General features: G+C 46.8%; 2 protein-coding genes across 2 annotated transcripts in view; both read left to right on the top strand.

Annotated features, from left to right (window-relative positions):
• The window catches only part of map3k22 (mitogen-activated protein kinase kinase kinase 22), a 44,779-nt gene extending 26,821 nt beyond the window's left edge, over window positions 1-17,958 (top strand). Inside the window, exons 10-18 of the mRNA XM_056584486.1 lie at window positions 1,052-1,119; window positions 4,234-4,295; window positions 7,225-7,296; window positions 7,822-7,986; window positions 8,416-8,564; window positions 8,987-9,118; window positions 11,554-11,683; window positions 14,388-14,565; window positions 14,814-17,958. Coding sequence (XP_056440461.1) covers window positions 1,052-1,119; window positions 4,234-4,295; window positions 7,225-7,296; window positions 7,822-7,986; window positions 8,416-8,564; window positions 8,987-9,118; window positions 11,554-11,683; window positions 14,388-14,565; window positions 14,814-15,042 — 1,185 coding nt within the window. The 3' untranslated portion in view covers window positions 15,043-17,958. The remainder of the gene's footprint in view (window positions 1-1,051; window positions 1,120-4,233; window positions 4,296-7,224; window positions 7,297-7,821; window positions 7,987-8,415; window positions 8,565-8,986; window positions 9,119-11,553; window positions 11,684-14,387; window positions 14,566-14,813) is intronic.
• Window positions 17,959-18,036: 78 nt separating this feature from the next.
• Window positions 18,037-27,414, top strand: cry-dash (cryptochrome DASH). Its single transcript, XM_056584487.1, has 14 exons — window positions 18,037-18,287; window positions 18,582-18,754; window positions 19,299-19,392; window positions 19,518-19,645; window positions 19,826-19,974; window positions 20,233-20,321; window positions 20,690-20,763; window positions 20,836-20,925; window positions 21,169-21,248; window positions 21,328-21,387; window positions 21,565-21,722; window positions 21,872-21,991; window positions 26,569-26,757; window positions 26,889-27,414. The coding sequence occupies exons 1-14, from the start codon at window positions 18,228-18,230 to the stop codon at window positions 26,994-26,996; spliced, it is 1,572 nt and encodes a 523-aa protein (XP_056440462.1). The 5' UTR covers window positions 18,037-18,227; the 3' UTR covers window positions 26,997-27,414.
• The last annotated feature ends 82 nt before the right edge of the window (window positions 27,415-27,496 follow it).

Raw genomic sequence — 27,496 nt, forward strand, 5'->3', positions numbered from 1 at the left:
CCGTACTGACGTAGACGTCACAATACCAGCTCCCTACTGAAGTAGACATTACAATGAGGACCAGCTCCCTACTGACGTTGACGTAACAATAACAGCTCTGTACTTTCGTAGATGTTACAATTAGAGCCTGACCGATAAAGGGTTTTTAAGGCCGATACCGATACAAATATTTGGTGATTTAAAAATTCGATATTCGGATATACCGGCCGATATATATTTGCATAAGAAATTCCAGAAACACGTAACATAAACCGATTTCCCTAACATTGGTTATTTGTAGTTATTTATGAGTCCTCACTAAGATAATAAGGTAATGCATTTTAAAAATATACTTTATATTATTGTCACAACAGAAAAGTCTAAATCAAAATGTATTAAAGTTCTGATCAATAAAATGTATAAAAATACAAACTTAAGATATGAAAATCAAAGTCCTTCGAAAAAAACACAATAACCCCAAAAAAAGAAAGAAAATTAAAAATATGAATTAATCGGCCGATACCGATAGTTTGGAAAACGCCTAATATCAGCCGATAATATCGGCACGCTGATATATCGGTCGGGCTCTAGTTACAATTACCGGCTCCGTACTGACATAGACATAACATAAGGACCAGCTCCATACTGATGTAGACGTAACAATACCAGCTCCCTACTGACGTAGAAGTAACAAATACCAGCCCTGTACTGACGTAGACATAACACAGAGTCTCCACACAGCGTGGTGAAGCCTCAGGTAGAGGTGGAGGAGCTTGCACACTGAGTCTAATTAGTCTCCCTTATGAAGCCATAAGCGACGGTTATGATGGGTTTATCACCCAGTCCTTTGAGAAGAGATGAACTTTAATGTCATGTGGCCATTTCTCTACATGAAGGAATAGATCCAAAACAAGGGAACAACAGCCTGCGTCGTGGTCTTTCTGAACCAGTGGAATGTCAGGGCTGGATGTCCGTACTGTGTCAGCTGAGGGTCCTGCATGTAGTCTCTCCTCGCTGATGTGATCCATGCTGACAATAGCTCTCTCTCTCTCGCTCTCGCTCTCTCTCACAGCTGCTCCAGGCCTGTGCAGACAACTCAATCTCCAGCAGCTGTCAATCCATAGACCAGGCCCTGGACAGGTGGGCTATGTGCTTTGACACACACACTGTCACACTGGGTCTGGGTGTGTGCTTCTGTGTGTATGGGTGTGAATGTGTCCGTTTTTAAGCAACTAAGTGTATTTTAAACACAGCTGCAACGGCTGTAGCCATGGCGTTTAGGCTAGCGCCGACAGGCCACTGGGAACATGGAACCTGTGCACGCACGCACACATTGACACACACAGACGGACACAGACAGACACACACAGCCACACACACACACATAGCCACACATACACATTCACGCACACAAATACACAGTGAGGTATTGAGGGTGTGAAGGCCAGTGCCTCGCCCCCGACCCCTCCTTCTGTCCCCTCGGAGGAAATCAGGTCGCTACGCTGTTACCATGACGACCAAACCCCTTATCTGTACACGTGGATTCCACCGTTATCGCCACTCTCCGCGGAGAAGTATTGTGGGAGAGAGAGAACGCAGGAGAGAGACAGGGCGAGTGAGAGGGAGGGGGAGAGCGAAGGACAGGGGAGAGATAGTGAAAGAGGTGTTGCAAGAGAGCGAGGGGTAAGGAAAGGTGTTGAGAGTGACAGCAAGTGTTGAATGACAGCAGGAGAGCAAGAACATTTAAGAACACATAATGAGACGGTGTGAAAGAGTGAGAGAGAGGGATGTGGTGAGCCAAATGTCCTTGAGAGAGAACGAAAGAATGACGGAGCAAAAGAAAGACCCCTCTCTCCAGCCGCAGCGAGATTAAAGAGTGTGAGAGGGAGAGGGGAGGAGGAAGCTGTACCTGCACAGAGAGCTTATCTGGTCCCCCACTGCTGGACAATGGCAGGAAGCGCGGAGTGAGGGAGTGAGTGGAACGTTTCCCTGTGACCTGGCGGCGTGCCCCCGGCCCCCCCGCCGCCCAGTGGTCACAGCAGAGACGTCACTCGCATGGGGGGGTCGAAGGGCACGGCTAGACGCAGACAGACGGGCACAGAGCGTGTGTGTGTGTGTGTGTGTGTGTGTGTGTGTGTGTGTGTGTGTGTGTGTGTGTGTGTGTGTGTGTGTGTGTGTGTGTGTGTGTGTGTGTGTGTGTGTGTGTGTGTGTGTGTGTGTGTGTGTGTGTGTGTGTGTGTGTGTGTGTGTGTAGGGCTCTAGACTAACTTTTTTCACTAGGAGCACTGTGGCCCCTAACTTTCCCCCCTAATTTTAGGGGCATAACCAGAAATCTTTGCGGCAAACACCGTAAATCAACATGCCAATGTGACTCATTATTTCACTGTATTACTTACTAATACATATTTTGATAATAGATGCATAAATTACAATGTGCGGTTTCAAATTCAGTGTCAAATTTTATTGTGAGTCTCATCTATACCAACTGTTTCCACGTGCCCGTGCATGCGTTCGATGAGCACGGAAGCGACAGTTTCACGGGAGTGCGCCAGACATCTCCGATGCTGGATATGTTATTCAGGATTGGAGGAGTCAACTAAAACCGTCAACAGTGGATGATGTGGTTTTTTTGCACAACAATCTAAAACACCACGCCAAACACAAAATAGTGTAATTCCCCGGCGTTCCATCTTATGTGTCTAATTTTCCTTCGGGTGTGGGTCGGGCGTCAATATCAATTTTATAGCGGGTCGGGTCGGGTGCGGAATGTAGTTCATGCTACTGTGTCAGAACACGGGTCGGATGCGGTATTGCGGGTACGGGCGATTGCGGGTTTTCTAAATAAGACCTGTGCAGGACTCTGGCACTGGCACACTAGCCACAGGTCGGAAGAACGAGTCAATAGTTGGCGAATTGTTCAAACACACGTAGCAGGCAGCGCGCGGTTCAGTTTACTTCAGATTGAAGTGGAAGTGGAAGAACCAGAGACGTTGAAGAACCCGACAGTCGTTTGTGATTGATATTATTGTCTGGAGGCACACACAGCTTTTGGACGCGATAATATGTATTATATGATATAGATATAAATTATATTATTTAGATATAGAGCTCAAGAACTCTAACGCAAGTGTTGTACACTGCTTTGTTATTTGGATAACTGTTCTGCTGTTGATGTTATGGCGCATAACACGTGTAGATGGGATTATCTCAGCCATGGTTTAGAATTAATTGGGGGAAAGGAACTTTGGCTTTGACTCCCTGAAATACATGAACCACGACATGGAGAAGAAAGGGATTGTTGCCAGCGATTGTCTCCCGCTTGAGCCCCGCTTCCCGCTCCCCGCTGCCCGCTGCCGAGGGACCACCGCCTCGGCGCTGCCCGAGGCGGTGGTCTCAAGTGGGAGAGGGGCTCAAGTGGGAAACAATCGCGGGCAACAATCCCTTTCTCCTCCATGTCGTGGTTCCGTCTACTTCAGATTGATGTGGACGTGGAACAACCCGACACATGGAGAACCCGACGCAGTCGGGTTCTCCATCAATTTATTAGATTGATATTATTAGATATAGGGCTTCAGGACTCCCACCGGAGCTCCCAGAGTGTTCTAGAATATTACAGAACACAGCAAAAGGCTGTGTGCGCCTCGCTATTGCGATACATCCACTGTAAACAGAGCGCATGGTACCGTGGCCGCAAGCTGCTCAGGGCCACACCCCCACCCTCCTCCTTGACCGGCCTGCCTCCTCATTTGCATTAAAACCGAAACAGCGCGTTTGAGGAAAGCTCAATTTGCGACTGGCTTGTAGTGACTCTAACTATATTAAAGCATCCATAAAATAGCATGCCATGGGACCTCTAAAGAGCTCTCGTTGACCGGCTACGCAATCCGTACTGCACAGAGACCCCAAAGACGACGTGACATAAATGTAAGCTTTCGAAAATACTATCAACAAAGCTTTTTTCTGAATCAATCAATTTGCTGCACTCTGAAATAAAACTGCTTAGGATCAGTAAGTGACGCCTCCGCCAGTGTTGCCAGATTGGGGCAGATTTCCCGCCCATTCTGGCAATACTGGCGACCCCCATGACGGCAGAGGGCGGGTTATCGTCGTTTTGAAACAATCGTTATTATGCAAATTCTAATCTATTCAGTTTTAACATTTACCAAAATTCAACAATTCACTCAACCTTTTTTCCTGCTCTATGCTGCGCTCTACAGACTTCTCCCCTTTCACTGTGTCTCCTTCTGTCTCCAGCCCTCCTTTCTCGCAGAACAACCGTGACAACAATTACCTGAACCACAACTATGAATACAAAGGTAAGAACAGAATCCATCTTTTATTCAATACATTTGAACAATTATTATCATCAACAGTCCTACAAACACGCTGAAACATGTGGCTCAGTCCCACGTTACCTTTTCTGCCTTCTACCTTAACACCATCGCACAACAATGCACAACTCCAGCAAAGACTTGTAATAAGGGGACATTTTTTTACAGATGTGTGTGTGTGTGTAGATTAATGCAAAAATCATCTGGACACAGCTTGTAAGAGGGGGGGGGGGGCTGCTAACTGTTAGATAGCATCACAGGGATATCCTATGCAGGGAGGAGTAATGGTTTCTGCTAAGGCGAAGCCCATCATCTCTTGGTGATGAAAGGAGAATGGTGTAATGATATCACAAGTCTCTGTGATTCAGCTGACAGGATTCAGCACCCTACAGGGGTCTCTCTCTCTCGCTCTCTCTCTGTCCGTCTGTCTGTCTTTTCTCTCTCTGTCTCTCTCTCTCTCTCTCTCTCTCTCTCTCTCTCTCTCTCTCTCTCTCTCTCTCTCTCTCTCTCACTCTCTCTCTCTCACTCTCTCTCTCTCTCTCTCTCTCTCTCTCTCTCTCTCTCTCTCTCTCGCTCTCGCTCTCGTTCACAGCAGTACATACGCCCCCCTGTGGGCTTTGTGCGTCTTCCTCCGTCTCTTGACTCAGTATTTATTCAGCGTTTGCTGTGAGTAGTTTTTTCCCTTCCCCTGGCGCCGGCCAGAAAGCCCCAAAATAAAATAACAAAACCCTCCTCCTCCTGCCGTCGCCATGGGATACGACCACAAAAACAACGTAAGGGGGAGGCGGTCATCTGACACAACAGCTGCTTTCAATTGACAGTGGCTCCATTGCTCTCTATCAAGTGTGTGTGTGTGTGTGTAGACATTTGTGTATTTGTGTGTGTGTGTGTGGGTGTGGGTTTGTGTAAACATGTGTGTTGGGGTATGCATGACTATAAATTTGTGTTTGTATGTGTGTTTCTGATCACATTTGTGTGTGCCTGTGAGTGTTTAAATTATTACGTGTGTGTGTGTGTGTGTGTGTGTGTGTGTGTGTGTGTGTGTGTGTGTGTGTGTCTGTGTCTGTGTGTGTGTGTGTGTGTGTGTGTGTGTGTGTGTGTGTGTGTGTGTGTGTGTGTGTGTGTGTGTGTGTGTGTGTGTGTGCCTGTGCATCTGTGTATTATTACGTGTGTGCATGCGTGTGTCTGTGTATTATTAGATGTGTGTTTGTCTGTGACTGTCTGTGTTTGTGTATTATTGCGTGTGTGTGTGTGTGTTTGTGTATTATTACATGTGTGTTTGTGTGCCTGTGTGTGTTATTGTATTATTACCTATGTTTGTGTTTGTCTGTGTGTGTTTGTGTATTATTAAGTGTGTGTGTGTGTGTGTGTGTGTGTGTGTGTGTGTGTGTGTGTGTGTGTGTGTGTGTATTAGTGTGTGTGTGTGTGTGTATTATTAAGTGTGTGTGTGTGTGTGTGTGTGTGTGTGTGTGTGTGTGTGTGTGTGTGTGTGTGTGTGTGTGTGTGTGTGTGTGTGTGTGTGTGTGTGTGTGTGTGTGTGTGTGTGTGTATGTCAGTGTGTGTCAGTGTGTGTCAGTGTCAGCATTGCTCCCTACCTGCCTTTAGTTACCGCTCTACTGGGGACGTGCCTAAGGCTAACTGAAGCTAACTCCAGCTAACTGAAGCTAGCTGAAACTAACACCAGCTAACTGAAGTTAACTGCACTTACTGCATGGCCAGACAGAGCAGCCTTACTGCTCTTAGAGGAGAGCCTGAACCCTGACTCTCTCTTTGAGGCTCTCTGCCCGGGATACGGCGCAGAGACTTAGTGATTACTGTGTAAACCCCCACCACACGTGGAATGGAGGCACTGGTTTTATAATAATAATAATAATAATACATTTCATTTAGAGGCGCCTTTCAAGACACCCAAGGTCACCTTACATAGCATATAGACATTGTGGAAAAAATAAATAAATAAATAAATAAATAAACATAAGCAATCAGAAATAAATAAAACAAAAACAAGACAAAACAAAACAAAGAAAAAAAACAAAAAACAATCAAAACAGTGATCAGTTAGACGTTGTGTGCGAGTTTGAACAGGTGAGTTTTGAGTTGTGACTTGAAGGTTGTAATGGTGTCTGACTGTTTTATGTGTGGGGGGAGGGAGTTCCAGAGCCTGGGTGCTGAACAGCTGAATGACCGGGCACCCATTGAAGTGAGTCGTGATGTGGGGATACATAGTAGTCCAGCAGAGGTTGAGCGGAGGGAGCGGGAGGGAGTGTATTCTTGGAGGAGGTCGCAGAGATAACTGGGGGCTAGGTTGTGGAGAGCTTTGTAGGTGAGGAGTAGGGTTTTGTATTGGATGCGGTAGTGTACTGGGAGCCAGTGAAGTTGAATGAGGACAGGGGTGATGTGGTCAGATGATTTGGTGCGGGTGATGATCCGGGCGGCTGAGTTTTGAATGATCTGCAGTCTGTTGATGAGTTTGGTGGGGAGTCCGGTGAGGAGGGCGTTGCAGTAGTCTATGCGTGATGTGACAAATGAGTGAACTAGGATTTCAGTGCTGGATTGGGTCAGTGATGGGCGGAGTCTGGCGATGTTGCGGAGGTGGAAGAATGCAGTCCGGGTGATGTTGTGAATATGGGGTGCGAATGAGAGGGTGTTGTCCAGGATGACGCCGAGGCTCTTTACTTTGGATGAGAAGGGTACTGGGAATCCATCGATAATTATGAGTGGATAATTTTACTCCTCATGAAGCATGTGATTTCTTTGTATTATTTGTTTGGTCCATCCTGGATATGAGAGACTCTGAAGAACCACTCACCTCTCTCTCTCTCACTTTCTCTCTCTCGCTCTCTCTCTCTCTCTCGCTCCTGCTCCTGCTCCTCCTGATTGCTCCTGACTCCCTGCTCCTCTGCTCCACCTGCAGGTCGCCATGGGAAGGGGGGGACGTTCCCCCGTCAGTTCCAGCTACCGAACCGCTGCAAGGACTACGGAGACGGTGAGCCTGACTACACACACACCTATGGACACACTGACTCACGGACTCACACATCCTTTCACGCACTCTCACACACACAAACACACACACACACTCGTACAGACAAACACACACACAGACACACTCTTACAGACACACACACAAACCAAACACACTCTTACAGACAAACCACACACTTACATAGATGTTCTGTCCCATACTCAGAAGGGGTTGGGCCTCCAGTCATCGGTGTGTTTTTCACATTGAAGGGGATTTGTTGAGGTCCAATGCTGGCCTGCTATGTTGTCCTGTAAAGCAGAAGTTGCTTGTTAAGATTTACACTGTTGCAGCATTCTATGATTTGGCTAACAATAAAACATGCTTCTTCCTATCTGACAGGAAGTAGAGCTTAATGGCAGGAGGCACTCTGCTCTTAGTTTTGGCCCTGTTGTCTCTCTCTCTCTCTCTCTCTCTCTCTCTCTCTCTCTCTCTCTTTTCCTCTTTCTCTCTCGCTCTCTATATCTCATGTGTGTGTGTGGCCCTCAGGCCGCAGGACTTTCCCACGGAGCTTCATGCCTCAGGAGAACCTGTTCCAGCTGGTTCCGTCTAGTCGCACGCGGAGCTACAACGGAGAGAGCAGCCCGCAGTACGGAGACCTGCGGACCCTTGCTCGCCCCATGGAGAAGAGCTGTCCGCGCGCCACGCCCAAATGTGAGCATACTGAACCGATCAATCACGGCCAGCAGCCACTGAACACCAGGGCCTGCTCATGGTTAGGTAGCTGCTGGTTGAAATATCACTACAGCATCACACTCTAGTCCTGATGACCCCTGACCTTTGAGCTAACCATCCGACAGCACCAGACAAGAAGAATTTAAAAGGGTCTATTTCCTACTCCTGCTGCAATGACAACCGCGGCGGGTCCGTCATTTTAGATTGAAGAAACAGATAGGGCAGAGGAAAAGATGGTGCAAAGGGTTGCTTTGTTGAACAGAAAAAGAGATGAACAGAAAAACTCAGCCTCGGTGAGGTGCCCATCTTCGGTTAGGGGGGGTACCGGGGGTCTTACTGAAGACGTGTGGATGGCAGTGGTCGTGACTGATTTACAGGAGGTGTGTCTAACGGGGTCTCTCCCCCCAGCCCCCCGGGCCCCGGTGAACTGGCGGCAGGGCAAGCTGCTGGGACGAGGGGCCTTCGGCGAGGTCTACCTCTGCTACGACGTTGACACGGGCCGCGAGCTGGCCGCCAAGCAGGTGCCCTTTGATCCCGACTGTAAGGACACCAGCAAGGTAAGACACACAGAGACCTGCGGTCCACAGACAGATTCATGTTTAACCCTTATTGTACATCTTCGTAAGTTCCAGAACATCGTCCATTAATTGTGTCCATCTTCATCCCTGTCTGTGTGTGGGTGTGTCTGTCTCTCTCACTCTCTCCTGTGCATCTCTCTCTCTCTCTCTCTCTCTGTCTCTCTCTCTCTCTCTCTCTCTGTCTCTGTCTCTCTCTCTCTCTCTCTCTGTCTCTCTCTCTCTCGCTCACTCTCTGTCCCATTCGCGCGCTATCTCTCTCTCTCTCTCTCTCTGTCTCTGTGTCTCTCTCTCTCTCTCTCTCTCTCTCTCTCTCTCTCTCTCTCTCTCTCTCTCTCTCTCTCTCTCTCTCTCTCTCTCTCTCTCTCTCTCTCTCTGTCTCTCTGTCTCTCTGTCTCTCTCAGGAGGTGAATGCCCTGGAGTGTGAGATCCAGCTGCTGAAGAACCTCCATCACGAGCGCATCGTCCAGTACTACGGCTCTCTGAGGGACCTGGACACCAGGAAGCTCACCATCTTCGTGGAGTTCATGCCCGGGGTATGTACCACGTGTGTGTTTGTGTGTACTACGTGTCTGTGTGTGTACCACAAAACTTCCACTTGAATCCACTTTCTTGATGAGTAAGCATGAAATGTAGAAAATATATACATTTTAAACATTTCCAGACATTAAAATCTGTGTTCGCCTCCCATCCCACAATTTATATGGGAGTATAGATCCTGTCTAGTATGTCTCCGTATCGCTGTGTTTGAGGATGATGATAAGTAGCAAGGATTGGACCTACTCGATTCTTCCTCTCTTTTATGGAAACTTCAAAAATTGAGTTACAAATAAATCCCAAAACTAACACGAGAACCGTTTAATGCAAAGTAATTAAGCAAAGGTTTTTATCAAGGACTCTGGTTAGGGTATAGTCCTCAGGATTCTGGGTTCAATCCACGACAGCCGCAGTGCACATGGAGCTAGAGAACGGACCCCTACCTGCCCCTAAAGGACTTAATCATTACTAACTGGAACATGTTATTAGTGAGAGTGTGAATAGTGACCCAGTACTAACAGGGACATGTCATTAGTGACAGGGTGAATAGTGACCCAGTACTAACAGGGACATGTTATTAGTGAGAGGGTGAATAGTGACCCAGTACTAACTGGAACATGTCATTAGTGAGAGGGTGAATAGTGACCCAGTACTAACAGGTATAGGTCCTTAGTGAGAGGGTGAATAGTGACCCAGTACTAACAGGTATAGGTCCTTAGTGAGAGGGTGAATAGTCACCCAGTACTAACAGGTATAGGTCCTTAGTGAGAGGGTGAATAGTGACCCAGTACTAACAGGTATAGGTCCTTAGTGAGAGGGTGAATAGTGACCAGTGGTGGACAGTAACGAAGTACATGTAATTCGTTACTGTACTTAAGTAACATTTCCATGTATCTGTACTTTACTCAAGTACATTTATTTGGTAAGACTTTATACTTTTACTTCACTACATTTAAAGCGAATTATTACTGTTCACTTCTTTACATTTACAGAAACACTCGTTCCTTACTCGTTCCTTTTTTATTTTTAATAAAATACCAAAAGGTCAAAGTGTATCGCGACTATAACCAATCAGCGGCAGCGCCCAGCGCACGATTATCTGCTGAAGTTAACAACAGATGTGCGTTCAGAATCGCAAACATAGGCGAACGTTCGCGAACGATTTTAAACATTTTCCGTTAAACGAACATAAGCAAGCAAACGTTTACGAACATAGGCAAACTGTCTGAAGAGGTAGTTCTCCACAAACAGAGATGGATCGCGGTGCTCTCTTCGGCTACGTGACATTCGTTGCCATGGCATTAAACTAAACTATATTGAAATCATTTACTCCTTTCCTACACAGAAAGCAATAGATAAAACGTTTCATATAGCCTATCTACACCCTTACTTCAACTGTTGTCTTTTGCATCCAAAAATGTGATTTGAACGTTATATCGCAGTAAGTGGGTACAACTTCGGTGACGTAGCCCTCTATTCTTGAATTGTCCGTACTGGTTGTCTGCAGTAGGCTTTCAACGAGGTCGACCACTTGCAAACCCTCTTCTGTAAACTCTTCCATTAACATGGAGGCTGCCGCTAATACCATGGCCTTCGTATCCATTTTTTTCGTTTACAGTTTGTTTAGAACGGTGTTCAAAAATCGTTCAAAATTAATTGTTTAATGTCAACGCGTTCGTTGCGAACGTTCGCCTATGTTCGCTGAACTTGAACGCACCTCAGGTGTCGTCCTGATTGTAGAATTGCAAAGTCACGCTGGACCTGGAAGCACAAGGTGGTGTGGTCATTGAGAGAGATCATTAATATTATTTGTTTGTTTGATTAGGCAAATGTAAAGCATTGTTCACCTGTTCAAGTAGGGGTTTTGATGTGACAGTAAAAAATAAATAAAATACTTTTACTTTTAATACTTAAGTATTTTTGAAGGCAGATACTTTTGTACTTCTACTCAAGTAAAAAAATGAGGTGAATACTTTTACTTTTACTTGAGTAATATTCAATGCAATGTAACTGTGCTTTTACTCAAGTACACAATTGGTTTACTTCGTCCACCACTGATAGTGACCCAGTACTAACAGGTATAGGTCCTTAGTGAGAGGGTGAATAGTGACCCAGTACTAACAGGTATAGGTCCTTATTGAGAGGGTGAATAGTGACCCAGTACTAACAGGGACATGTCATTAGTGAGAGGGTGAATAGTAAGTAACTATCAGTCAGGGCACCTGTCACTCAGCCTCTGTCCCCTCCCACTCAGGGCTCTAGTCCTCCTGTCACTCAGCCTCTGTCCCCTCCCCCTCAGGGCTCTAGTCCTCCTGTCACTCAGCCTCTGTCCCCTCCCCCTCAGGGCTCTAGTCCTCCTGTCACTCAGCCTCTGTCCCCTCCCCCTCAGGGCTCTAGTCCTCCTGTCACTCAGCCTCTGTCCCCTCCCCCTCAGGGCTCCATCAAGGACCAGCTGAAGGCGTATGGTGCTCTGACGGAGAACGTGACCAGGAGGTACACCCGGCAGATCCTCCAGGGTGTCTTCTACCTCCACAGCAACATGATCGTCCACCGGGACATCAAAGGTAACGCATGCGACCCCGCAACCCCATGACCCCATGACCCCAACGACCCCAAAACTCCATGACCCAGCACTCCAACGACCCTACGACCCCAACAAACCCATGACCGTGGGGTTTGGTAGGGTTAGGTAGGTAACCCTAGGTTCTGGGCAGAAGGCTGGCTTCTGCCCTTACTGATTAGGATATTTTATGGCAACAGGAACCTATCTTCTTGTCGTTGTAGTGAGCCTTTATTTATCCAGAAGAGGCCCATAGCATCTCTTCTCCAACAGCATCTGGGCCAAGGAAGCCCGCAGATGTCAGGGTTTCCTCCTGTCCTCTCACTGGCTCCAAACTGGATGAGGAGAGCAGTTTCGCCTGCTTTATTCTCTCCCATAAGAAACGGGTCACCCCTATACTGCCTGTATGGGCTTGTGTCCTATGACACCTGTTTACACAGCAGTTATTAACTGTCCTATTGTTAAAGCTGCGTTACATACAAATAACAGCGTAGCGTAGACATGACCCTGACCAACAAGGCCATTCCTAATTGGAGTGTCATTGTTACCTGAGCTGTAGAATATTACCCACAATAAAGCTGATTTAGAGAGCCCTGCTTCGAACACGTCTCCTGCTGCGGCTTGTTGGTTTGAAGGTGATCTTTGCGTCGGTTGAAATCAGCTACATTAAAAATGCCCCGTGAACAGTGAACGGGATGCGATGGGTTTGCGCTGCCCACAAACATTCTGGACGTACTGAAACATCCAGAGAGAGGAAATCAACGTCTGGGGAGGAGAAAGGAGCACAACGTCTGGGGAGGAGAGAGGAGCACAACATCTGGGGAGGAGAGAGGAGCACAACATCTGGGGAGGAGAGAGGAGCACAACATCTGGGGAGGAGAGCAGCGCTCAGCCTCGTGTAGCTCAGACCTGGGTCTCCATTCAGTTCAATTCAGTTCCATTCCATGCATGTGTGTGTGTGTGTGTGTGTGTCACACACACACACACACACACATGAGAAGTGGAGCAGAATGTGTGTTTCTGTGAGAAAGTGGGACTCGATGAGGTCTTTGGTCACATCGATTATGAGGGCTCAAGTGAAAATGGAGCAGTCTGCCCATCTTCCCCTCTGTAGGGCGTGGAGGTTGTGTCTTCTATGTCTGCCCTGTGGAGGAATGAACCACTAGGACCAGGCTGGCCTGGTGTGGGGGCCCTCTGAGTGGCTCCATTCCCACCCTCGCTGGCCCCCATAAAGGGCTCCATTCCAACTGTCGCTCGCCCTCCATGAGGCAGCATCCAAGTGCTTGTAGAACAGCAGAAAGTGACGTGTTATCGTGTCATTGATGTCATATACAGCCTCTTTAGAGTTGGGGAAAGTTCCTCCATTTTTGATTAGTGGACATTTTCTTACATTAACTTACCACAAAAAAAAGCCTGAGGTTGCAATTGTAGCTGCTTTGACGGAACAATGTTCAGTTGTTTTAATTGTTGCGTTTCTTCTTGAAGAAAGTAGTCCAATCCTTCGTCGCTTTTAACTCACTTTATTTGTTAAAGTAGGCATATTTCGGTATGGTAACTATGAAGCATAAGGGAGGGAATTGTATTTAACGCGTATCGGCCGGGCTCCTATTGATTCTGGCCTCTCAATCTGAATTTCGTGCTCTCATCGTGCTCTCTATGTGAAGTGGGCGTGGCTGGTGTGACGTAATGGCTCCGCCATTCTCACCTGTCCATTCTCACCTGTCTAAAGGTGCTGCCATCTGTGGCTGGAGTAGTTATCGCAGCTTATGTGTTCGATCCTGCTTCCTAGTGGCTATGTGAGGGTAATGTAGCTTGTGTGTTCGATCCTGCTTCCTAGTGGCTATGGGGGGCAGCTTATGTGCTTAAAATACGTAACATAATGTAAATAATTCTAATGAAATATGTATGGTAGGGTAGGGCTGGGCGATAACTCGATTACGATTATTAATTGCGAAAAAACTCACGTTGATTACGACGATAAGCATAAGACATAAATGCTTGATATAAAAAATTTAAAAAAAATAAAAAATAAATAAAAAAAAACAGTTCTGATATGGATTTACCTAACAGCCAATCACACAGCAGAAATAAACAAAATAGTCAGATCGCAGTTTTGCGGTTAATGTCTAAGTACACACCCATTTCCTGGTGCATGTTTGAGCTTCCGTTCCAGCACCGCGGTAAGGAAAGACGAGAGGAGAGGAGCGTTTTGCGACAGAATAAAATGAGTGGAACAACAGAGGGTGAAGTAGTCGATAAAAAAGGTTACAAGACGTCCATTATATGGAAGTGGTTTGGCTATCTCAAAACTGATGAAGAACAGGATAAGACCGTCTGTAAATTATGCCGTCGGTCGGTGCCAGCACGATTGGGAAACACAACTAATTTATTTCAACATCTAAAAACATACCATCCAAGCGACTACACAGAAAGTATGAACATGCACGCTACAACAAGTTTGGCCCGCCGTCCTACCGCAGCTGTCATGTCCCTCACCTAATGTTATGTCTTTTTTTTTTTATATTATATATCGTGATTAATATCGATATCGAAAAAATAAACGTGATAATATTTTTTTGCAATATATCGCCCAGCCCTATGGTAGGGTCAGGTTATGAAACAATGAGGTTCTGTCTTACGGAATACGGTTAAACACTTAGAGAACTCTTCAAACTGTCTGAAGATAATTTTTGTTCCATTTCCACCAGGCGCTAACATCTTGAGAGATTCCACTGGGAACGTCAAGCTAGGAGACTTCGGAGCGAGCAAACGCATCCAGACCATCTGCATGTCTGGCACAGGCATCAAGTCCGTCACCGGCACCCCCTATTGGATGAGTCCGGAAGTGATCAACGGAGAGGGGTATGGCCGCAAAGCAGATGTGTGGTAAGCGGCTGTTCTGTCAGTGGATTCAACACATTAAATTATCTTATATCTTATATTTCTCTAAAAGCCGATGTTCAATATGCAGCTGTGTTATTAACAATGTCATTCATTCATAGCCTAGATATATGTAGCCTATTCCGCTACCAACTAGCTCTAACTTCATATGAATTCCTAACTTCATGTTTATGTCCTCTTTGTCTATGGATGATAATGCTGCTTCGTGGGGATGATGTCGTGTGTCTCTCCAGGAGCGTGGCCTGCACCGTGGTGGAGATGCTGACCCAGAAGCCCCCCTGGGCGGAGTACGAAGCCATGGCGGCCATCTTTAAGATCGCCACGCAGCCAACCCGACCGCTGCTGCCCGAGGGCGCGTCCGATGCCAGCAGAGACTTCCTGCGCCAGGTGTTCGTGGAGGAGAAGTGGCGGCCCACCGCTGAGCTGCTGCTGGGTCACCCGTTCGTCCAGGGGGTCTTTTGAGCGCTGAGCCCCCTTCCCGCTTGCAGCCCTGGGTGCACCCCTCACCCCCTCATCCCTCATCCCTCACCCCCTCACCCTCCTGCCCAGAAAGACTTCAGGGAGGGGAGGAGAAACACGCCAACCCAGTCACACTCCCAGTCTCACATACAACCCATTACCAGTCTCTGCCATGGCCAGACTGAAGAAGCATTTCCTCTCTCTCTATTTCTGTCTCTCTCCCCCAGTGTCTCTCTCTCTCTGTCTCTATCTCTGTCTCTCTCTCTGTCTGTCTGTCTGTCTGTCTGTCTGTCTGTCTGTCTGTCTGTCTGTCTGTCTGTCTGTCTGTCTGTCTGTCTGTCTGTCTCTTTTTATCTCACTCTCTCTCTACATCGTTAATAACGCGTTAAACTGACAGCACTAATATATACATATATATATTTATATATCTATACCTATATCAAGGTTAGAGGGTCAAGTCACTCACACCAGAGAGGCTAGGATGCCTTGTGGATCCTGGAGGTATGTATATATATATGTATGTGTATATATATATATATATATATGTATATATATATATACACATATATTTATATATATATTTCTGTGTAGATAGGCTAGGATGCCTGGTTATCCCTGGAGGCGTCTGTCTTTTAGAAACCCTCTCTGTGTTTTACTAACAGTCCTCTACTGCCAAGGATGGTGTCTGGGAACTGGTCCAGAGTCGTGGTAACCAAGGTTACAAGGTGATTGTAATGTCCAGCTGAGTTGTATCACATCTGATAGTACTGTAAGTCACTCATAAGCCCAAGCTGTGAGGGGTGAAGATTGATGGTCAAATGTATTTCGTAAGACTATTATTAACACTTTCCAAAAGCCCCCTTACCTAATGGGCCTTAACTGTTATCGCCAGAAAGAAAAAGTAAAACTATTTTTGTTAACGCCTTACAATAACGTTTGTAAGTAAGGATGTATTTTTGTACTTAGACCTTAGACCTTAGCTGCATCGCACTCACAAAAAAGATTTTTCTCTTTTTTTGAGGAGTTCATGAGATGCACTTTTGATACCTTGCATTCAAAGATTCCAAACATGCACGATAATCAATAGAAATCAAATAGATATTTTTCTATTCAAGGCTTTTTATATAATTTCAATAGTTGCGACTGTAATTTGGTCCCACATGAAGAAAGCAGTTCTGTGTCTTTGCATTAATGTGCAATGTATATCTCTGTGCATATATAAGCAATACCACCACTACTGTTCAAGGTAGCTTACTAAATTCATTCCAATGATGTACAGCTTCCCTGTGTGCGGAAATGGCCAAAGAGACAAAAGGTCCCATAGAAACATAAAGAACATTTGGATGTGCAGTATTAACATTACAATGATTGTCCTTTGGTTTTGTTAACTCAGACCCTGTGGCCTTTTCTGTTTTTTGCTAGCTTGCTGCACCATGAAATAGTACGCAGTGCAAACCTAAAACAGGATCTACAATGTGGTCGGAATCAGGTGTCACACCTGGACCAGCAACACCCTTCTGAATGAGGTTGAAAAACAGAACATTATAAATTAGAAGTGGTACGGTTTGGCCATATGAGAGTCACTGGTCGGACCTGGGCAGGCGGTTGGCCACAGGTGCTTCACCACAACATGGAGGACCGCAGTATTTGGCGTTGGGTGTATTTTGTGTTCAACGTTTTCTGCTGTTTTTCAGGAGTGATGGGTAGAGTGATATTTCACATCTGCCACAGTGGCCAATGAGAGGAGAGCTTACCCTGATTTTACTGGTGTCGCTGTGAAGACCTTCCAGACATAGCTTGCCGGTCTGAGCTTCAACACCAAACCCACATTGCTCATTTGCCTTTATCCCACTTCGCTGTCTAGACGATGATCGGCTTCCCACTTCCTCTGAGGAGTGCGTCTGGAGAACGTCCTGAATGGTGAAACACGATGCAACATGTTGCCATTGGGGGGCAATGTTAGGATTAGCCAAAAATAAGGCATGCATGTATACTTGGGGGAGAAATGAGAAGGACACGAATTTGAGCACTGCCACTTGCTCAAGCTAGATAGCCAATAAGAGTGGCAGTTGTAGATTCATGATCAAATATGTCCGACTCTTGTCAGTGCCTTATGTGATTCATCTATGACAAATTTAATAAAGACAGAAAATGAAAAGCGGCCAGAGTGAGGAGATCCCCAAATAGAGTTGATTAAAGCACACATGCTTTGCTGAAGTTGTTTTATACAAAAAAAATGATTGTATTGTACATAGATATTGTTATGCACTTTTGTATGAAATTCTTTACATTATATAAAGATCTATCTGATCAAATGACCATGTTATGCAGCAGATTGGACTGTGATTTATTGACGACTATATAATTTCTTTGTGACCTGTTACGACAGTATGAACAAAAGCAAGCTTTCGATTGAAGAACACATTTGTCTAATGACAAGGCCTTGAAACATGGAATGTATCAAGTCATCAATTTTTTTTGTACATTTAACTTAATAAATGAAAAGTCTAAGACTATTCTATTGTATCCTGAATCCTGATTTAAGGTAAATATTATTAATATTATATTTCTTAAATAACTTGATGGTTGATATTATAGTAATGCATGCCAGTATGTTTTTTTTTTAACATTTCAGTCTATATTAAATATTATATAAGGATTATACATTAATGTTAAGTAGGACATTTTCTCTATCTTTATATTTACCTTATAGTATACTCGGATAAGATTAGAGAAAGTTAAAAACTGTTGGAAAGTATATGGGGACACCCTGTTGACACTATCTGGAGGGTCTCCTGTAGACACTAGAGGCTGGGGGGTCTCCTGTATACACTAGGCTGGGAGGTCTCCAGTAGACAGAGGCTGGGGGTTTCCTGAGGAAAACAGTAGAGGCTGGGGGATCTCCTGAGGAAACACTAGAGGCTGGGGGGCTGCAGGGTCTCCAGTAGACACTAGAGGCTGGGGGGCTGAAAGGTCTCTGAGTGGGACGACCGGATGTTGCGCTGTGCCTCTCGTTGTACAACCAGCGGCAGCCGGAAGCTTGCCTTATGTAAATCTAGGGTTTCTAACAGCTGATGAGCCTCGAGTCAGTGATACCGAAGAGCAGAAAGATAGAGAAGGGAAACTGGTTGTTTTTGTTAAACATTAAGAAGATCAGAGTGTGACTTTCCGCTCGGGCAATAGGTAGGATGTCTGCTCGGACCGTGATCTGTTTACTGAGGCAGGACCTGCGCCTCCACGACCATGAGGTACATCTTACATTACATGTTATGTCAGCATGAAACATACGTTAAAGTGTTAGGTAAAGTAGGAGCAAATACCATTCCAAAATCTATTTTGTAGACGTGTCTGTGGCAACTCATAAGTTCGTAACATTAATCACAACTAAATTTGATGGCATTTTGAACATCGTCTGGTGCGCACTGGCACTGTTTGTAGGCTAATAGTTTATTTAAGTGGACGCTCAATGTTATCGATTTCATAAGTCTGTATACTGTGTGTGTGCGTGCGTGCGTGCGTGCGTGTGTGTGTGTATATGTCAGGTGTTCCATTGGGCTCAGAGCCATGCGGAGCACATCGTGCCGCTGTATTGCTTCGACCCGAGGCACTACCTGGGGACAGCCGTGTACAACCTGCCCCGCACCGGGCCCTTCCGGCTGCGCTTCCTGCTGGACAGCATCAGGGACCTCCGTAGCGCCCTGTTGAAGAAGGGCAGGTGAGCAGCCAACTTTGTGCTCTAGCTGCCTGTGGAGTGTTGTGGACATTGGTGTGTTCTGATCACATTGCATTTGGGTGCAGGGTGTTCAGGGCCGTCATAAAGGGCTTCTCTGCCTGTAAGCAGCATTAGGCGAGGTGCCTAATGCATGCCATGTTTCTCTGAATGGACGGCCCCTTCTCTGAAAGAAGTTTAATTGACTCCTTTTTAAACTCATTTTCACATTCTGTTTAAATATGGTAATAGTTACAATTTAGCGTACCTCTTCCACAAATAGAACCACAACTTTCTCCATCAGCATCCTCACCACAAAACTGACAGTAGGCACTAGTAGCTTTAACAACTGCAACAACACCAGCAGTCCAGGACATACCTGTGCATTATAGGTCATGCTTACATCAACCATCACTGCCATGCTATTTACCAGAATTCAGTCTGCTCAGCGAGGGGGGAGTCGTGATGGTCCTTACACAGGATGCAGCTTGCCTGGCATGGTGCTAATTGTCTGTGTGTGTGTGTGTGTATTTTTATGTGTGTGTGTCAGCACGCTGGTGGTCCGGCGTGGCCGCCCAGAGGAGGTGGTGGCGGACCTCATCAGGAGTCTGCCCTTTGTCAGCGCAGTGGTCTTCCACCAGGAGGTCGGTAGCACCTGATTGGTCAGCTCGCTTGCCAATCATGCCGTGGGTCCCTGCAGGCGAGCTCATCGTGTCCTCTTGTAGCCTATTCCGCTATTCCTCATGTGACCTCTCCTGTTCTCTGCCAGGTGGCTTCTGAGGAGCGAGCTGTGGAGCAGGCGGTGATGGAAGTCTGTGCCCAGATGAAGGTCAAAGTTCACACCTGCTGGGGCTCCACGCTGTACCACAGGGACGACCTCCCCTTCCCACCGGCCAGGTGACCCGCGGGCGCAGCCCCCCTCCTGCTGGTTGCTCTTGTGATGGTGTGGCGTCTGGCACGTCTGGTACATCTGACCTGGTGTGAGAACACCAGGTCAGATGTTGTTGCTGTTCTCTGACCTCCAGAGAACAGCCTGTACGTTCCTTGAGCCTCTGCTGTCCTGTTGTTTGGTGCCAGGCTCCCCGATGTGTACACGCAGTTCAGGAAGGCGGTGGAGACCCAAAGCAGGGTGAGGCCTCTGTTCCTCAGCCCAGACCAGGTGAGGCCTCTTCCCCCAGGCCTTGAAGAGGGAGACATCCCCACCTTGGAGGAACTTGGTCAGACCGGTAAAGGTCGCTCCTATATCCTCTCCGATCCACACCCACTCCTGCTCATTACAGCGGTGCAAGCTCAAAGTATTTCTTCCCAGCTTCCCTCAGCTTGCTGCAACTGCTTTCTTTCCTCTTCTTTGGATGGCCAGCCAGCGGGCGGACATGTTGTGTTCTGGAACAAGGCCGTAGCTTGAATCATCTTTAATGCTAACAAGAGAGGTTCATATTCAGTCTGTCAGATGCTGTTCTCTGATCTTCTGCTGTTGTCCATAGAGCCAGTGTCTGACCCTCGCTCAGCCTTCCCCTGCAGTGGAGGAGAGAGCCAGGTCCTGGCCAGACTCAAACACTACTTCTGGGACACGGTATGCACAACTGCAATCAACAACATAATAAACACCGATCAAAATGAAGAACATAAAGATGAATCGTTTCCTGAACGTGTGTCATTGGGAATTAAGTTGTGTAATTGTGCCAGTAAAAAATGTATGAAAGGATTTGAATTATCATTGTATATCGCTGTATAAGTTGTTAAAGACTTAATAATCACGTCAAAAACAAACATGCAGTTGTTTAAATATCCACTAACTTCACAGAGACAGAGTATTAATGAGTATTATCCAGGGATGAGGCATAGACAATCTTATATGGAATCACAAAAAAACGTTATCAGGAAGAATAAAAAAGCGCTCCCGTTTCTAACCGATCCTTGGTTGTGTGTTGTCTGCTCTAGGATTCAGTTGCTAGCTACAAAGAGACGCGCAATGGCCTCATTGGTGTGGACTACTCAACTAAGTTTTCCTCCTGGTATGTGTGGTGAACATGAGATCTGTGGCGGACTCTGTGGTATTTCAGCTGCCCTGACCCTGACTCCTACAGGCTGGCCCTGGGGTGCATCTCCCCGCGCTACATCTACCACCAGGTCCGGCAGTACGAGAGCGAGCGAACAGCCAATCAGAGCACCTACTGGTAAGTGCATCTGTATGTCTCCGTCGAGCCGAGATTGATCGGGGAAAGGCCCTCATAGTTGGTTTCTCTTCATCTGTGTGATGTCCAGCGTAGGAACATGAGCTCTGTGGATTTTAGAGGATGCCAAAAATCGAAGTTGTTTTGTTCATGTTCACGATCTAGATGTAATGAAATGTATCAATCATTGATGATATATCTTGACAACACAAACACAACTGTAACGCTAAATCTGTTTTCCTACAGGGTCATATTTGAACTGCTGTGGAGGGATTACTTCAAGTTTGTGGGTGTCAAGTATGGAAACAGACTGTTCCATCTCAAAGGTCAACAGAGTTCATTCCTCCGCATATTTCTGTAAATGATCCGTGAATAGAATCTAATCTTACCGTGTTTTCTGTCCAGGACTCCAAGACAAGTCTGTTCCGTGGAAGAAGGATATGACACTTTACAATGCATGGAAAGGTTTCTGAAGATGTTTTAACTTTATTATTTACCTCAATGTTTCTGTGTGAACAGATGTATGAGTAAATCATGAGTGTGTTAGGATATATAGGCCTATAGTAATCTCTACATAGAACTGCATTGATGTATTATATGATATATTAGATTGTGTTTTATAGTGAGTTCCTCTTTTCCCAGAGGGCCGGACGGGCATACCCTTTGTGGACGCCAACATGAGGGAGATGGCCATGACGGGCTTCATGTCCAACAGGGGGCGCCAGAACGTGGCCAGCTTCCTCACCAAGGACCTTGGCCTGGACTGGAGGATGGGCGCTGAGTGGTTTGAATATCTACTTGTAAGGGGTTTATGGATTTAAATGTGATAATACATATATTTTACTTCACCATATATCCAAATATAAAGCATGAACAAATGGATGAAGATTCCTGATGATGTTGGCCTCAAGCCACCAATCCAGAGTTCAATGGCTTTGCTCTGCCACAGGTGGATCACGATGTGTGCAGTAACTATGGCAACTGGCTGTACAGTGCAGGCCTGGGCAACGATCCCAGAGAGAACAGGAAGTTCAACATGATCAAGCAGGGGCTGGACTATGACGCTGACGTAAGTACTGTCGGGTCAGTGATCCCTCAAGACACAAGGCCCTCAGTACAGAGTATCCGGGGAGGTATAGTGTGTTTTTTTTTTTAGTGTGGGGGTGTATAATGCTCTCAAGATAAATGCAGTGTTATATCCATTATAATATGCAGGCTTGCCAATTTAGTGAGTACTTCATGTGTAAAGCCTTCATCACGTTACTTTAAAGATCGCATGCCATTAAAATCACATTTTTCCTATTGCTTGTTAAATAACATAGGTCAGAATAAGTTTGTGACCTGTGGTAAGTTTGAAATCTATGCATTTTTTCTGCTGTATGCCAATGAAAGGAAATAGGCAGAAAAAATTAGCCAATCTGGATAAGGTGACACTGCTACGTAGCGTTTTCAAATTATTATTCATGGACGTTCCCACTTGGTTGGTTCGTAACCACCCACAGAAATTCTGAAGGAGCCGAGACATTGAGCTAGTTCTGCTTAATAAAAGAACAGGCTAGATACAGAATTTTGAATAAAATGGCAGAACGACATCGAACCTGTGTGTCATGCCAAAGCAAAACGTCCACATTGTATCTCCTGCCAAAGACAGAGGAATTATATATTATTATATTATATTAAAGGTCCCATGACATGAAAATCTCACTTTGGGAGGTTTTCTAACATAAATATGAGTTCCCCTAGCCTGCCTATGGTCCCCCAGTGGCTAAAACTTGCGTTTGGTGTAAAACTAGCACTAGCTGTTCTGCTCGCCTTTGAAAAAACGGAGGCTCAAGCGCGCTGATTTGGAATATCTGTGCTCATGACGTCATCAGGAATCTCAGCTCCTCCCCTTACTCTGCCTGGCCCGCCCAGAGACGTTGGCCCGCCAATGAGACTCGACCGTGCGAGCGCCACATGTGTGTGTGTGTGTGAATACACACACTGTAACGCAAGTGTTTCTTGTCGGTTCTTTGACGTGTCTTGTATTTCCACAACGAGACTGTCGTGGGGGTTATCTGAGCCATGGTTGAGAAGGAATTGGGGGAAAGGAACTTTGGTTTGACTCGCTGAAGTACATGAACTGCGACATGCCGCCGGTTGCCGCGAGGCACCATCGCCCGGCAGCGGGCAGCCGGCAGCCGGCAGCGGGCAGCCGGCAGCGGGCAGCCGGCAGCGGGCAGCCGGCAGCGGGCAGCCGGCAGCGGGCAGCCGGCAGCGGGCAGCCGGCAGCGGGCAGCCGGCAGCGGGCAGCCGGCAGCGGGCAGCCGGCAGCGGGCAGCCGGCAGCGGGCAGCCGGCAGCGGGCAGCGCGCGGTTCAGTCGACTTCAGGTTGATGTGAAAGTGGAAGAACCAGAGACGTCGCAGAACCCGAGAAAGTCGTTTGTGATTCATAATATCGTCTGGAGGCGCACACAATATGTTATATGATATAGATATCTATGTATTATATGATATTATTTAGATGTAGAGCTCCAGGACTGTAACGCAAGTGTTGTACACTTCCTTGTTATTTGGATAACCGTTCTGCTGTTGGTGTGATGGCGCATAACACGTCGGACTCTCGTCTCTGGTATTTCTACAACGAGACTCGTATTCGGGGTTATCTCAGCCAAGGTTGAGAATGAATTGGGGGGAAGGAACTTTGGCTTTGACTCCCTCAAGAACATGAACCACGACAAGGAGGAGAAAGGGATCTTTGCCGGGCAGCGCTTATGCACCTCCGCCTCCGGCGGTGGTCCCTCAGCGGGGCTCAAGCGGGAGACATTCGCCGCCAACAATCCCTTTCTCCTCCATGTCGTCGTTCATGTTCTTGAGGGAGTCAAAGCCAATGTTCCTTCCCCCCAATTCATTCTCAACCTTGGCTGAGATAACCCCCAATACGAGTCTCGTTGTAGAATTACCAGATACGAGAGTCCGACGTGTTATGCGCCATCACACCAACAGCAGAACGGTTATCCAAATAACAAGGAAGTGTACAACACTTGCATTACAGTCCTGGAGCTCTATATCTAAATAATATCATATAATACATAGATATCTATATCATATAACATATTGTGTGTGCCTCCAGACGATATTATGAATCACAAACGACTTTGTCGGGTTCTGCGACGTCTCTTGTTCTTCCACTTTCACATCAACCTGAAGTCGACTGAACCGCGCGCTGCCTGCTGCCGGCTGCCCGCTGCCGGGCGATGGTGCCTCGCGGCAACCGGCGGCATGTCGCAGTTCATGTACTTCAGCGAGTCAAACCAAAGTTCCTTTCCCCCAATTCCTTCTCAACCATGGCTCAGATAACCCCCACGACAGTCTCGTTGTGGAAATACAAGACACGTCAAAGAACCGACAAGAAACACTTGCGTTACAGTGTGTGTATTCACATTGATGTGGACGTTGAAGAACCAGGAACGTCGGAGAACCCAACGCGGTCGTTTGAGATTCATAATATCGGCTCACACAGCTTCTGGCCGTGATAATATATATTATATGATATAGATATCTGTGTAGGCTATATGATAATATTTAGATATAGAGCTCCAGGACTCCCGTGTGTTCTAGAATATTTACAGAACACGGCTAAAGGCTGTGTGCGCCTCGCAATTGCGATACATCCACTGTAAACAGAGCGCATGGTGGCTGCAAGCTGCTCAGGGCCACACCCCCACCCTCCTCCTTGACACGCCCACCGAAACAGCGCATTTTGGGGAAGCTCAATGTGCGACTGGCTCGGAGTGGCTGTAACTCTGCACCACGGCTGAATTTAGGGAACGTCTTTGAATACTGTGTTAGTTGCCCACTAATACCTATATTAAAGAATACATAAAATAGCATGTCATGGGACCTTTAAGGGAGAAATGGTTGCAATTGATTTTTGGAGGAAAAAAACGATAGAACCAGATTAGTGCTGTGTTCGGCGCATTTCAGAGACGATGACTTTGTCTCGTCTCTGGTATTTCCACAACGAGATTCTTAGGCTTTGGCTAAGAATCTCGGCATCGGCTTTGACTCCCTGAAGTACATGAACTACGACATGGAGGAGAAAGGGATTGTTGCCCGCGAATGTCTCCCGCTTGAGCCCCGCTTCCCTCTGCCTGCTGCCGAGGAACTACCGCCTCGGCGCTGCCTGCTGCAGGAGGCGGTGGTGCCTAAGTGCTGACCGCTGCCGAGGCGGCGAGGCTCCGGAGGCGGCGAGGCTGCCGAGGCGGCGAGGCTCCGGAGGGCGACAACCGCGGTCAACAATCGCGGGGAACAATCCCTTTCTTCTCCATGTCGTGGTTCAGTCTACTCCAGATTGATGTGGCCGTGGAAGAACCAGAGACGTCGGAGAACCCGACGCAGCCGTTTTTGAATCATATCGTCTGGAGGCGCACACAGCTTTTGGCCGTGATAATATGTATTATATGATATAGATATCAATGTATTATATGATATCATTTAGATAGAGCTCCTGGACTGTAACGCAAGTGTTGTACACTTCTTTATTTGGATAACCGCTCTGCTGTTATGCCGCATAACACGTCGGACTCTCGTCTCTGGTATTTCCACAACGAGTCTCATAGTGGTGGTTGTCTCAGCCATGTTGGAGAAGGAATTGGGGGGAAAGGAACTTTGGCCTTGACTCCTTAAGTACATAAACCACCACATGGAGGAGAAAGGGATTGTTGCCCACGAATGTCTCCCGCTTGAGCCCCGCTGCCCGCTACCGAGGGACCACCGCCTCGGCGCTGCCTGCTGCAGGAGGCGGTGGTGCCTCGGCAGTGAGGCTCCGTCGGGAGACAACCGCAGGCAACAATCCCTTTCTCCTCAATGTCGTGGTTCAGTCTACTTTAGATTGATGTGGATGTGGAAGAACCAGAGACGTCGAAGAATCCGACGCAGTCGTTTGAGATTCATAATATCGTCTGGAGGCTCCAACAGCTTTTGGCCGTGATAATATATATTATATTATATAGATATCTATGTATAATAAGATATTATTTAGATATAGAGCTCCAGGACTCTCGCCGGAGCACCCGGAGTGTTTCAGAATATTTACAGAACACGGCCAAAGGCTGTGTGCGCCTCGCTATTGCGATATATCCACTGTAAACAGAGCGCATGGTACCGTGGCCGCAAGATCCTCCTTGACCCGCCTCCCTCCTCCTCATTTGCATTAAAGCTACAGACATCGAAACGGCGCATTTGGGGAAGGCTCAATGTGCAATTGGCTCGTAGTGGCTGTAATTCTGCACCACGGCTGAATTTCAGGAACGTCTTCAAATACTGTTAGGGGCCCACTAATATCTATATTAAAGCATCCATAAAGTAGCATGCCATGGGACCTTTTGAAAGGGGTTCAGGTGCCCCCTCCAGGGGCCCCCACAGAGGATGAGGACCCCATGAAGGGGCCCAGATGGAAAGAAGGAACTCTGATTGGGAACACAGAACAGGGATCATCCCCTCCTTCCCTCCTCTCATATAAGAAACACAATATTCATTGTCTGGTTTTATTATTCAAAAGAAACACGTTGGTTTTTATATACTTCATTCATGTATCTTTCTGCTCAACACTTGATTTTCAGATCTTGACGTGTGTGTGTGTGTGTGTGTGTGTGTGTGTTTCAGGGGGACTATGTGCGACGGTGGGTTCCTGAGCTGCAGGGCCTTGGGGGAGGGGAGGTGCACGCCCCATGGGCCCTGGGGCCCTCAGCCCTGAACCACGCCCAGGTGACACTGGGGACCAGCTACCCCCACCCCGTGGTCATGGCCCCGGAGTGGAGCAGACACACGGGCAGGAAGGCCGGCGGACGACAGGTGAGTGGAAGTGGGCTCAGAGTGAGGGCATATATTGAGTCATGAAACAATGGACACTTCACTATTGTCCCTTTATAGGAGGGAAGTTGGCCGCTCACCAGTTGAAACATGTCCTTTATTGTCTTTTTCAGAGTGACTCTTGTCCGTCAGCAAGAGGAAAGAAGGGCCCCTCTCACACGCCCAAGCAACACAAAGACAGAGGCATCGATTTCTATTTCTCTAAAAGCAAAAACTTATGAAAACAACAAGGATAGATGTAACAAAGCTCCTGCCTGTTTGCAGAAGTGAAACCTGGTTTCCTCTACGCTGGGCCGACACCAGGGGCCTGTCTGTAGTTCTGCGTGGTTATTTTATATCGCTGCTGTTAATCGGGGGAAATGTGCTCATGTCTTTATATTTTAATGCTTGAATTGCATTGAGGTTGTCAATCTCTGGTTCTCGTTCAAAGTGTTTCTAAGATGTGCTCTGGTCCGTCGTCACGTTGCACTTTCTGTGAGACTGAGAAGGTTGTGGTTTGGATGCTTTTCTATGGAAAGCTACTTGGGGTGTGTTCAGCCCTTTCTCGTTTCTTTCTTCTATGCTGTCTACTGAACATAAATATTTGTTGCAGAACTGAAACCGTTACAAAAATGTGCAAATAAAAAAAGTTTTCTTTTTGTAATTGCTGTTGGTGTTATGATTATAGCCCTCTTCCAGAATGATGACATCGTCTACGACAGCAACGAGGAGCCAAGTGACT

Source organism: Gadus chalcogrammus, chromosome 23 (genome assembly GCF_026213295.1).
Source record: "Gadus chalcogrammus isolate NIFS_2021 chromosome 23, NIFS_Gcha_1.0, whole genome shotgun sequence".
NCBI lineage: Eukaryota > Metazoa > Chordata > Actinopteri > Gadiformes > Gadidae > Gadus > Gadus chalcogrammus.